General features: G+C 34.9%; 1 protein-coding gene across 2 annotated transcripts in view; it reads right to left on the bottom strand.

Moving 5' to 3' along the window:
* LOC130656194 (transcriptional adapter 2-beta-like) overlaps positions 1–14,154 on the bottom strand; it is a 32,981-nt gene that overhangs the window by 18,444 nt on the left and 383 nt on the right. Inside the window, exons 2-3 of one of the 2 annotated variants that reach the window (XM_057459021.1) lie at positions 9,193–9,284; positions 8,076–8,135 (exon numbers count right to left, since the gene is read on the bottom strand). In XM_057459021.1, coding sequence (XP_057315004.1) covers positions 8,076–8,135; positions 9,193–9,284 — 152 coding nt within the window. Of the gene's footprint in view, positions 1–8,075; positions 8,136–8,437; positions 8,625–9,192; positions 9,285–14,154 lie in introns of those variants that run through there. The other variant, XM_057459022.1, reaches the window with a different exon arrangement.

The following is a 14,154-nucleotide window of genomic DNA, read 5'->3' as shown; positions in this document are numbered from 1 at the left end:
TAAGATTAGTGAAGCCATTACAATGCACTTAAAACTTTGAGGCCAAATAACTTGGAAACGAGGCGGTGACGTCAATGTTTTTTGTTCAGGCAAAGTGGATGTGTTCATTTTTCTTTGATGTTGCCGAAAAATTTAGATTAGCGTTTCAAGATCTATACGAGGGAGGCAACAGGTACATGAATTTCTGAAAAAATTTTTTTTGTGTTTTCACGGGCCTTTGCTGACGTCAGCACAATTTTTAAACACTTATATCTCTTTTTGCGTTCCTCGAAAACATATCATCCTACACATTATTTTGATCAGCGTGATTCAACCTCTACACATTACAATAAAATAATAAAATAAATTTCTCTAACTTTTTTGGGATCTTCACTGCTGACGTCAGAAAAACATCTAAAAGAACCTATTTTCCCATTGTCCTTCTGCCTAAGTGGATTTCTCCACGGGCCTTATCGACTAGTCTCTATAATAATACGCCAGTTCCGTGTGTCTGTCTGTCACTTTTGCAAAGTGGATTACATTCTTCAAAATTTTCTTTAACAAATTCTATAAAACATCGCCTATAAAATTGTTCTGTAATTTACCAAACTTTACCGATAAAATAGTATTGACGTCAAAGGAAAGTTAATTAAGATTAGTGAAGCCATTACAATGCACTTAAAACTTTGAGGCCAAATAACTTGGAAATGAGGTGGTGACGTCAATGATTTTTCACCGCGTGGGTAACTAGGGACCAACTAGGACCAATTTGGGTAATTTTCCCAAACCTGAGTCCCCGAATCCGTTTCGGAATGGACGGGTTGATGACGTCATCGAAAAACCTTCAAATCCTAATATCTCTGCAACCGTTTGTCAAAAATACGCGATCCTATACATTTTCTTGATAAGCGTTTCAAGACCTATACAATGAAGGCAGCAGGTATACAAATTTCTAAAAAAAAGATTTGGGGAGTTTGACTGGCCATTGCTGACATCAGCAAAATGTTAAAACCCTTATGTCTCATTAACTGCTTATCAAAAAGATATGATCATATACATTTTCTTGGTCAGCGTTTTAACATCTGCATAGTACAGGCAACAAATAAACTAAATTTCGCCAAATATTTTTGTAATTGCACTGCTGACGTCAGCAAAAAATCTAAAACAACCTACTTTTCCATTGTCCTTCTGCCTAAGTGGATTTTTCCACGGGCCTTATCGACTAGTCTATATAATAATACGCCAGTTCTGTCTGTCTGTCACTTTTGCAAAGTGGATATAATTTCTTTGATAAAGTCTATAAAATATCGCCTAAAAATTTGTTCTGTAAATTAGCAAACTTTGACGTTAAAGCAATATTGACGTCAAAGGAAAGTATATTAAGATTAGTGAAGCCATTGCATTGCACTTTTAAATTTAAGGCTAAATAACTTGGAAACGGGTGGAAATAACTGACGTCATCTCCTGTGTAGATAACTAGGGACCACCTTGGACCAATTTGGGTAAGTTTCCCAAACCTGGGTCCCCGAATCCGTTTCGGAATGGACGGGTTAATGACGTCATCAAAAAACCTTCAAACCCTAATATATCTGGAACCGTTTGTCAAAAATACGCGATCCTATACATTTTCTTGATCAGCGTTTCAAGATTTATACGATGAAGGCAACAGGCATACACATTTCTAAAAAAAAGAATTGTGTTCTGACATGTCTCTGCTGACGTCATCAAAATTTAAATGACGGTTGTTTTTCTCTGTTATCCTGCCTAAGTGGATTTTTTCACGGGCCTTATCGACTAGTATCCTATATTAAATTAATGAAGCCATTACAGTGCACCTAAAACTTTGAGGCCAAATAACTTGGAAACGAGTTGGTGACGTCAATGATTTTTCACCGCGTGGGTAACTAGGGACCACCTGGGACCAATTTGGGTAAGTTTCCCAAACCTAGGTCCCCAAATCCGTTTCGGACTGGACGGCTTGATGACGTCATCAAAAAACATTTAAACCTTGATATCTCTGCAACCGTTTGTCCAAAGTACATGATCATATACATTTTCTTGATCAGCGTTTTAAGATCTATACAATGAAGGCAACAGGTATACAATATTCTAAAAAAAAAATTTGAGGTTTTTACTGGCTATTGCTGACGTCAGCAAAATTTTTGAACCCTTATATCTCATTAACCGCTCATCAAAAGCGCACGATCATATACATTTTCTTGATCAGCAGTTTAAGCAGTACACATTGGAAGAAACATGAAACCAAGTTTCTCAATTTATTTTTTTGTGGATGTGTTGCTGACGTCATCAAAATTCAAATGACGCTTCTTTTTCATTTTTATCCTGCTGCAGTGGATTTTTCCACGGGCTTTATCGACTAGTCTATATAATAATACGCCAGTTCTGTCTGTCTGTGACTTTTGCAAAGTGGATTATATTCTTTACAATTTTCTTTAACAAATTCTATAAAACATCGCCTATAAAATTGTTCCGTAATTTACCAAACTTTAACGTTAAAATAGTACTGATGTCAAAGGAAAGTTACTTTGGGGTCAAATAACTTAGAAACGAGGTGGTGACGTCAATGATGTTTCACCGTGTGGGTAACTAGGGACCACCTAGGACCAATTTGGGTACTTTTCCCAAACCTTGGTCCCCAAATCCGTTTCGGAATGAACGGGTTCATTGTTAACCTACTGTTCGTGTTTAGACAGTATAACTAATTACAATAGTGTTGGATGGGGTTTTTGTTCTGTTTGGTGCAGATCTGATACCTTGGTACAACGTTGCGTTGCTGTTGTGTTGCTGTTGTGTTTAATGATTGTTGTGTTAAACCCAAGTCAGAGCTCCAACGATTATCAGGTTAGTCACATATTTCGCCTTTTAACACTGGTAGCAGAGGGTGTACTAACCTTTTAAAGATGGCACACTACAAAGCCCCACCGACACTTGGTGATAACACTAATATGTGTTATGAGAACTGGAAAAAAGAAGTACAGATATGGCAATTATTTACTTCGTTGGAGAAGAAGAAGCAGGCACCTGCTATTTTTTTGACTTTGACTGGTCAAGCACGAGAAGCAATTTTAGAGATGGAACTTGAAGTGTTAAGTTCTGATGATGGTTTTAAGGAACTCGTGAAGAAGTTAGACTCCTTGTATCTTAAGGACTCGCACCATTCAGCTTATGAAGCATATGAAAAGTTTGAAAAATTTTGTAGACCTTCATCAATGACAATGAATGATTATATTATTGAGTTTGAAAGACTATACAACAAGCTCAAGAATTACGATATGGAATTACCTGAGTTTTAGCTTATCGTTTCATTAACAGTTCAAATATTTCGGAAAGTCATAAGCAGCTTATTAGAGCAACTTTAACAGAACTAAAATACACCAAAGCCAAAGAACAGCTAAAAAAGATTTTTAGTGATCCTTCAAATTTTATGACTGGTCAAGGTAGTGATGATATCAAAATCGAGAAGACTGAAGACATTTACTATGGAGTTACGTACAGACAAAATAAAATTTTAAAGTCGATCTAGAGACAACAGAAGAACATATACCCGAAAATTTGCAGATGGGAATAGAAGATTGAACCCATTAGATAAAAATGGTGAGCCTAGTAGATGTTCTATCTGTGGATCAGTTTTTCACTGGGCAAAGTCATGCTCAGATACACGTCAGGGACAGGAAAACAAAACAAAACAAGCACCAGATGAAGTTCAGGTAGCCCTTATTGAAGAATGCATGACAAATCTTGTTGGAGAAACTTTAAGCATGGCGATACTTGACTCTGGGTGTACCAAAACAGTTTGTGGCGAAGATTGGTTGCAATGTTATCTGAACACATTGAATGATGGAGAGTTAAAGTCTGTGATTGAAAGAAAAAGTGCAACAATATTCAAGTTTGGAAGTGGTAAACATGTGACATCTGTTAAAAATGTCACCTTACCTACAATAATTGCTGGACAAAGCGTGATGTTATCCACAGATGTGGTGCAAATACCATTACCCTTATTGCTAAGCAAGGAAGCTATGAAAAAGGCAAATACTAGAATAGACATTGCCAACGATAAAATAATTATCTTCAACACAGATATACCAGTTTCTTTCAGTTCCTGTGGTCATTACTGTATTCCAATAGGAAGGGTTGGAAAGTTCAAAGAAGGAGACATTAAAGAAGAAGCACTTGCTATATGTAATTTTTTACAACAGAAAACACCACTGCAAAAGACCGCTGCTGCAGTCAAACTTTATCGACAGTTCAGTCATCCTAATAGTTCAAGACTAAAACAGTTGCTGATAGATGCAAATATTAATGATGTTGAGATCTTTAATCATCTTGATGAGCTTGAGCATTCCTGCCAAATTTGTTTGAAATTCAAAAAGCCAAAGCCAACCCCGATTGTAGGTTTTCCAATGGCAAGACGATTCAATGAAACAGTAGCATTAGATCTGAAAGAATGGTCAGATTCGCCAAAGGTTTGGTTCTTGCATTTAGTTGACCATTTTACTCGCTACAGTACTTCGTGCATCATCAAAACAAAAAGGAAAGAAGAAATAATCAAACGAATCTTTCAAATATGGATTTCCATATTTGGTTCTGCTGAAAAATTTCTTATTGATAACGGTGGAGAATTTGCAAATGAGGATTTTGTATCGATGTGTGAAAATGCCAACATCAGAATATGCACAACAGCTGCAGAAAGCCCTTGGAGCAATGGTTTGGTGGAAAGACATAATGCTATTCTTGGTTATAATGTTAGCAAGATGATGGAGGATAAAGTTACAGTCGATTTGGACATGGCAGTAGCCTGGTCAGTGAGCGCCAAAAATTCCCTGAAAAATGTCAATGGCTACAGTCCGAACCAACTTGTTTTTGGATTCAACCCAAATCTTCTGAACTGCGATAATGCTAAGTTACCAGCTTTAGAAGGAAAGACTTCCAGTGAGATTGTTGCAACAAATCTAAATGCTATGAACGCTGCACGAAAGGCATTCATACAAAGTGAATCAGCGGAAAAGGTTAGAAGAGCATTAAGGCATCAAACAAGAACGTCAGGTGATGATAGATTTGAAACTGGGGACAAGGTATTTTACAAAAGAAACACAAGCAATGCTTGGAAAGGCCCAGGTAGTGTCATAGGACAGGATGGCAAACAGGTTTTAATAAAACATGGCAGTTCGTATGTCCGTGTGCACCCTTGTCGTATCCAAAGAGACACAGGCTTTTCTCTGATTGATGCTACTCCCATAGAAAGTTGCAGAAATAAACCAATAACATCTTTAACCGACACCGATAATCCTGTGAATGAAGAAGTAGTAGGTGATGGAGATAGTGATGACAGTGCTGAAAATTCTGATATTGATTTGCAGAATTTCCAAAGTGATGAACAAGAAAGAAGGGATGCCATTAGAAAGGAGAGACAAGTTGCATCAGATGAAATTAATGATATAAATAATCTAACCAATAGCATAAGTCGACTTTCCTTAGATGTAACAAACAGTGACACACAAGACCAAAAGTGGTTTGATGGTTCCGTTAAACCCAAAGCTAAGTCATTTGTAAAGTGTAAGTTCAAGGACTGTGATACAGTTAAAGATGTGGAAATTATATCAAAAGGTGGTAAAGCAACTGGAAAATATAAATCCTATTTGAATATACGAGATGTAGATAGTAATTCATTGTCATGTGTTGATTGGGAGGAAATTGAAGTTGGCAGCCAATAAACACAGAAGAGGCACTTCTTTCGCAAGTAAAATTTGCAGATTCTGACGTCTTGAATGCTAAAATTGACGAATTGGAAAAATGAAAAAAAAGAACAGGTTTATGAAAATGTTGAAAACCATGGACAAAAGGCATTGTCTGTGAGATGGGTCGTGACTGAGAAAATACTAAATGGGAAGAAAAAGATGAAAGCCAGATTAGTTGCGGGGGGCTTCGAGGAGATAGATAATGACATTTTAAAAGACTCCCCAACTTGCTCAAAGGAAAGCTTGCGTTTGATACTCACCCTCATTGCTTACAATAATTGGAGGTGCAGTTCTATTGATATCAAATCTGCATTTTTACAAGGAAAGGAGATTGAAAGAACTGTTTACCTAAAACCTCCAAAAGAAGCTGATAATGGAAATTCTTTGTGGAAGCTTAAGGAATGCATTTATGGTTTGGTGGATGCTTCTCGCTGTTGCTATTTGCTGGTAAAAGAAGAGCTCATAAATCTTAATGTCTCGGTGAGCAAGAGTGATCCTGCAATATTTTACTGGCATCATGGTCAACAATTATCAGGAGTAATGGCTACACATGTTGATGATTTTTGTTGGGGCGGAAATGAGGATTTCATCGAAAATGTTATAGAACCTTTACGGAGAGTGTTTCTTGTTATAGATAGAAAAAGAAAGAAAGGGGAAGAAGAATTATCCACTGAATGAAAATGAGATCAGGAAATTCAGAGCTTTAATAGGACGGCTGTGCTAGTTAAGTGGACAGACCAGACCCGATATCATGTTTGAAGTCTGTGAATTAGGAGCATCAGTAAAGGAAGCCACAATAGATGATTTATTGAAAGGCAACAAAGTTCTGGGAAAAGCCAAAAACAAAAATGTTATTTTACAGTTTAAAGGTACTATGAAAAATTTGAATCTTGAAGTCTACAATGACGCATCCTTTGCAAACATTAGAAACGGAGGATCTCAAGGCGGATATATAATATTTCTGAAAGACGACTGTGGAAATCTATCACCCATTATGTGGCAGTCAAAGCGCCTGCAAAGAGTAGTAAAGAGTACAATGGCTGCAGAAACTCTGATTCAAGTTGAAGCTGCAGAAGCAGCATTCTGGTTATCAAATTTACTGACTGAAGTATGTGGTCGTAATGTTTTAAATTCCATTATATGTTACACAGACAGTCAACAACTATTCGAAGCAGTTCATTCGATCTAATCTGTTGTGGATAAGCGACTATGGATAGATTTGTCTATACTTAAAGAAATGATTGACAGAGAAGAAATAACAGATGTAAAGTGGATTGATAGCAAGAAACAAATTGCAAATTGTCTGACGAAAAGAGGTTCTCAATAGTCCCTCAGCATCTGCTGAGGGACTATTGAGAACCCTTCAGCGTGGTGGGTTCCATTAATCTCAAGTTGGTGATGTGTAAATAGTGTACATAAAGATTGAAGAAAAGTGGGGAAGATTGTTAATCTACTGTTCGTGTTTAGACAGTATAACTAATTACAATAGTGTTGGATGGGGTTTTTGTTCTGTTTGGTGCAGATCTGATACCTTGGTACAACATTGCGTTGCTGTTGTGTTGCTGTTGTGTTTAATGATTGTTGTGTTAAACTTAAGTCAGAGCTACAAAGATTTTCAGGTTAGTCACATATTTCGCCTTTTAAGATTCATGACGTCATCAAAAATCTTTAAACCCTAATATCTCTGCAACCGTTTGTCAAAAGTACATGATCCTATACATTTTCTTAATCAGCATTTCCAGATCTATACAATTAAGACAACAGGTATACAAATTTCTAAAAAAAAAGTTTGGGTTTTGACGGGCCATTACTTACATCAGCAAAATTTTTGATCCCTTATTTCTCCTTAGGCGTTTGTCGAAAACATTTGATCCTATACATTATTTTGATCAGCGTTTTAACCTCCACACATTACAGGCAACGAATAAAACTAAACTTCGCCAAATTTTTGTTGTACCTGCACTGCTGACGTCAGCAAAAAATCTAAGACAGCCTATTTTTTTATTGTCCTCCTGCCTGAGTGGATTTTTCCAGAAGCCTTATCGACTAGTAGTAAATAAACAAAGAGACAAAAAAAAACAAGCAAGGACTCTCTAAATTTTGCAATTCATGACTGATTCATAGTATGTAAAAAAAATAAGCTCTCGTGAAAGAGACATAAACATGTAAATACTGGTAAAAGTATTCACACTCAAAATCAACACAACTTAAGTCACCAGGAAAACCAGTGGTTGTTTTTTTCACATGCAAATGGCCTCATGCTACAGCAGTCAACAAAACGACTACTTAAAATAAACAAGACAAATGATTACATTCTTTTATTATAAGTAATAAAAATACCATTAATTGATAATTGTGACCTCGCTTGTGGTTACCCATTTCTGCACCTGATGCAAAACACTAAAATCAAATAAAAACACACATCAGACCTAACTTTATTGTTCACATTTATTTAGGTAAAAAAGGCTTTGATAAAAATGTGTAAACAGGTCAATAATATTATTCTTTGTCGTGCAACTAAGAGTTTTTATAAACAAAATTGATTTGTACATTACACTTGCTTCTTCTTTCAAGCTTATGAGGGGAATTAAGCCTCAAACTTAAATAACATTATTTTGGTTAACATTATGTTCGTTTCCCAAATTCTGGTCAAAATTTTGAAAAACAAATATTATTTGGATTGATTTTAATATAAAACTTACCCCATCTATATGCGAACAGTAAGCCCCATTTAAATTTTTTGAGGTTTACGACTGATTCTGGAGACTGTTACATCATGACGTATCTTATGCTGAAGAAGCATAAGCTTGCGATGAGGCAAGCAGCGAGATATGGAAAATTTAAGCTCCTGCTCTGACTCTCTCCTATTTTTAGAATATCCAAGTAACTCTAGTGAAACGTCAGTAACAGGATGTTACATGAATGAGCATCATGACCTTCTTAGCATCATGACCTACTAAGAAAATTTCCTAGATCCACCCCTGTTTACATTGTGTAAACAACTTTAAAAAAGACGAAGAGATCAAAAAATTGAAATGAATGTACAATACGTCATAGATCTCCATCGCAGATATTGTTTTGATTTTAACATGGCGATTACTGTTGTCAACTTTTATGCTAGAAAAGTGATGTAAATTCAAAAGATTTCAATTTTTTTTATATACTATCAAAATATGTAGGGTTTGTAAAAAATATTTCCGAAGAAAAAATATTTGGACTTAATTCCCCTTTAAGTGTTAACCAAATTTCAAATGTTTTTTCATTATTGGTATATCTTAAATGTCCAAAGCTTTAAATTAGAAAAAAATTAAAAAACGTCAAAAGATTTCCTTGCAGTTCAGCGTTTTTTTAATATGTGAAATGTTTTACTCCCTTCTATGTAAAAGATAAGACATGATAAAACATGGATAAGACAGAACAAATATACACAAGAATATAAAAATATAACACAACATACCTGAAGACAAGCATCAAAATCAGAACATTCTGCACAAGAGATGCGTAAACCAGAACAGTCTGCATGGCAGTAGTTGCAATGATACTTGGCTCCTACAAGTATGAAAAAAATATTGTTTTTAACAACAAAAGAAACTTTAACAAGAATTTAAATTTTAGCAACACAGTATAAAAGTACATGTTTATGATTAAGGTTTGGAATGTTGACATCGCTGTGATAGAATTGAAAAACAGCAGTAAGACATACTAAAACAGTGCAAAATTTTTGATTGTATACATAAATCAATTTGATAAAAAAATGTGTCTGTAATATTAAGACATGAGAGCATTCTGCATCAAAATCATTAAATCAAAGTCAGGTGTGTTATGAATTAGATTCACTTGATCTGATTGGACAAGCTTGATTCTTTGATCAATATGTACGTGAAAAAATAAGAATAAAAGAATTTCAACTTTTTGTTACACATATTATCAGAACAGAATTTCCCAACTATTTCTCACAAGCTACTGTTGTGCATCATTAAAGCTGGAAATAATTTATTGTATAAAGCCTGACATTTACAACGTTTACTTACAAACTGAATGTCACCTTTTAACATTTTTGCGAACAAAGTCACGCTTAGCTTCAATGCCACTAATTATCATGACTTTAGACTTTAGTTAACCTTTCTTTTCAAACCTTTTCTTCCACTTCTCAAATGTTTCAACTAATTCTTCCATCGAATTAGCCAGGAGAACCACCATCATTTTTCTTACCTCCACGAAATTGAGATAGTTTAGGTGAGAAATATTAAGCTAAATCGCAAACAATTTTTTGCGCTTTTAGTTATTAGGTACTTTTATTGTTCTTCGGCACATCATCATTGTCCGAAAATTCTTTCTTCTTTAATGTTTCGAGGGAAATGTTCTACCCCACTCAAAAAGCATAATTAAATCTACTACCATTTAAGAGGGCATTGATTTGAATTAAGGAATTTTTCTGACACATTGAGTGTATCAGCTGAGAGAAACTGTATGAACTGTATGAGCGAAACTGAATTTTATCCATATTTGCAAAAATTTGTCTGTGCAAAGATTTCGCTAAAATAATTTATGTGAAACTTAGTTATTCTTGGTAAATGTTTTTTTTTTTGTTAGTTGATAAAAATAATTGGCCAGCCTCTGTGATATGAGCAAGTTCAATTAAAGGCTACCTTCTTTTAATAAATCGGCCTGAAATTACGAAAATATATACTAGATTTGTGGAAATACTTTTTCTGAAAAAACCTAGCATTTAATCCCAGCAAGTACAGAAATCACCTTTAAATTAATCAAAATAAGGAATACATACACGGGGGCTTATAAAAATTGAACTTTGCTGTAATTCATTAAAAATGTACAAAGCTGAATCAGTAGAAAACTTGAAAATTGAAAATTTTGTTGTGAAATGACAATCACATAGTCTATTAAAGCTTAAAAATATCACGATGTTTTGAATAAAATATGATCATTTAAAATTATTTTTAGTTATTATACACAATTAGATTCGTCTCATATTGTCTCAAATCTAATTTAATTTTTTTTCTAATTTGAAAAATATTTAAAAAAATTGTCCCACATCAAAACAATGAGATGTTTAAAACTGTCTACAATGTATTAAAATTTGTTTTGGGAAACAAATTGTATATCATGAGATCGAATTTGTACATGGTCCCTAAGTATTTCAGACAGAAAATAACTTTTTTGCCAGTTTATTAAAAATGGCCCATGACATGCAACTACTTGTTATACCTGAACAGGAGACGTTAATCCTGTTCTTGAGAAATAATGTTTCTCAATCATTTCACTGACCAGAAGATGGCTTCACATAAATCAAACTAGTGTAGTAAATCTTTTCTTCATGGCACAGGTCTCATTTGGGAAATTTTATATATCAAAAATTAATATGTATTATGTGTTTATGCAAAAATTCCAAGTCTCCATAAAGAAGGGAAAATTTGAAGCTTACCTTCAGCCAAAACAACTTAATCTCAAATCTTTTACAAAAAATTGGGCAATGCCTCGTTTTCATGTTATTTAATTATTGTGAAGACAACTTCATAACATAGATATAAGAAGAAAGACGACCATGTTCATAAGGAGAAAAAACCCTGCTGGGGTAAAGCCTCCTTTCTAAATTACTCACATTTAAAAATAATTTCCAGCCTCATTTCCATGTTATCATTTTAACTAAAAGATTTCCTGTGAGAACCTTGCATGGGATAAGCCTTTTTTTAAGCTATTAACATGTGAAATTATTGCTAATAGAAACCATTTAGGCCAAACCAATGGGACGGTTTCCATCTACAAAACTTGTCATCTGTAAAAGAGAGCACATAGTCATCTGGTCTGTACAATGAAACTACTACTCCAATTGGGGTACCCCATGTTAACAAATTACCCCCCTCCCCATTTAAGGTTAAATTTCTGTTTTTTACAAAACAAATGTTTGTCTGTGTGCAATATATATATAATATATATATATGTTATGAACATTTTAGGGTTAACTTAGTTGGGAGTGAAAGCTTCAATTTTATAAAGTCAAACACCTTGTACTGCTGTCTTAAGAAGTGTACAGAATTGAGTTTGTGTATGAGAACTTTTATCAACATTCTCGACCAATCAGAGCACGCAGACTGTACAATCCATGAACTTTTATTCGCCGTTGCATATTGTCAAACTTTATTCTTTTTAACAAACAGAAATAAAAAAATCCAGAAAAGCACAGAATCTCCAGGTTAAAAGTGCCATTAATAAACCTGTAATTTTTATAGTTCCAGGGCCCTTTCCAATGTGATCTCATGAAAAAAATACTTTAGGAGAAAGTATTTTTTAATCTCAGTTTTGTCAACACCTGTGCCAAAGGGTCCTGTGCTGTGTCATAATTTTCAGGAGAATTCCTGAAAACAGATAAGGAATTATATTCTGCTAGTTTGGCTAAAATCCCATGTAGATACTAAAAGTAGGAACCAGCAGTAACCACCAGAGAACCACCAGTATTATGAAGTAACCACCAGAGAACCAGCTGTTTTTTTGAGTAACCACAAGAGAACCAACAGTTATTATTGATTTACTCCAAATAAGGCATCAACAGCGGCACAAAGGTGCTGTGATTTTTATTCACAACACTTCTAACCTTAAAACTACCAAATATGATAAATAAAAGGGGACCTAGTCTCCAGGGCTTTTTTCTGATACTTTATGCTCTTGCTAACTAACCACTTTCAGGTGGTTTTCATGAGGTCCAATAAATGAATTCCGCGAATATTAATTTTCAAAAATATGAATGAAATTCACGGAATTCCCAATAAATAATCAACATATATAAGTTGTTTACTTATTTATTTCGCCTAAAGTAAATAATGGAAACAAGAAGAACAAAACGAAAATAGTGTTTTCAGGATTAAAGTTTATTCCTTGAAATAAAATGTAACACATTTCAAAGAAAAACGTTCATATCGAAAGCATAATTTATTTACTTGAATAGAAACCATGTGAGAAAAATAGACATATATATTCTGCCCAGAGCCACAACGTTTTCCACTTTTACTTTGTCTACTAAAAGAAAAAAATGTCTGATTTTGGACCCTCCTCCGTATAGCGTTTTATTTGGTTTACAATACATGAATTGCAAAATGAAAATCCTTTGGTCAAATACATAATCTGATAGAAGCGGAATAATTTTTTAGGAAACATTGAAGGAAGTGTAAAATCGCTGTGAAAAATAAACTAAAATTTGATATGGATTCCTCAACAGTGGATACAACAGCAGTAGTTCATTCAAACTTTAACGTCTACCACAAGAAAACAATGTCTCTTTTTGGACTCTCCTCTTACTTCTCATGTTTTTCGTTATATTTGGTTTACAATTCAGATATTAGTTCGTTATTTAAAATATTAATTTTGTTTTTGTTAATTCCTGTGTGTGGTTTTAAAAGCCTTCTGTCTCAACTGTTGCGTCAAGCCAGACTCACACCAGGCATAAACATTTCAGCAAAAATGGGTCGTGAATTGTTGCATACATTATAAAATGTTTCACATTCAAAGCGGTAGTTGCGTTTAATTTGTTTATCTATTTAACTGGTCGTTCTCTTTTGGACACTTAAAAAAACTGCTGGTTCTCCGTTGGTTACTTCAGAATACAGTTGTGTATCCCCATTGCAACCTCACACATTATGTGTTAAAAGTATAAAAAAATAATAGGCTCCACAAAAGAAAGCAAATATGACTTTCAACTTCATTACTGTGAAATTTAGCAACTCTCTAACTCTCCCCCCCCCCCCACCCCTCTTGGCAACTACCTAACTACCCAACTCCACGACTCGAAATTTACCTATTCTCAAGGACTTAAATTTACTATAATTGAATTATGATAAGAAGAAAGAAGACTCGTAATAGCTAGGTAGCTATTGTTTTGCCATAGAAAAACAGTTGCTAGGAGACAAAAAAACAACTTCAAAAGAGAAGGCTATTAAATGTGCGTTTTTAGCAAGAAAACATTCCATTTGAGAGATAATCTATTGAAATAGATACAATTATTTATCTATGAGATCTGTGTTGTGTACTGTATATATAGCTATATTGTGGCGCCGTAGATTAGTGGTTATAGCTCTCGTACTCTGTGCGGGAGACCGGGGTTCGATTCCTCTTGACGGCGATTCAACATGGGCGAGTGAATGTTACCATAGCCCCGGGTTAACCCAAGCCATGTGAGGGAAATTGGGAAGACGGCACACTGTGTGGGCCGTTGGATGTTACCATAGCCCTGGGTTAACCCAAGCCATGTGAGGGAAATTGGGAAGACGGCACACTGTGTAGGCCGTTGGATGTTGCCGGGAGTTGTCTAGTAGAGCGCGGGCTCTAATTGGGTCTGCGTAGCTTAAAATGAGTATTAAATACTCTAGGACTCTCCATCTACGCCATGGCCCCTCCTGGAAATAATAGA

This window comes from Hydractinia symbiolongicarpus, chromosome 9, assembly GCF_029227915.1.
Source record: "Hydractinia symbiolongicarpus strain clone_291-10 chromosome 9, HSymV2.1, whole genome shotgun sequence".
In the NCBI taxonomy this organism is placed as follows: Eukaryota; Metazoa; Cnidaria; class Hydrozoa; order Anthoathecata; family Hydractiniidae; genus Hydractinia; species Hydractinia symbiolongicarpus.
This window is presented reverse-complemented; position numbering and strand designations above follow the sequence as displayed.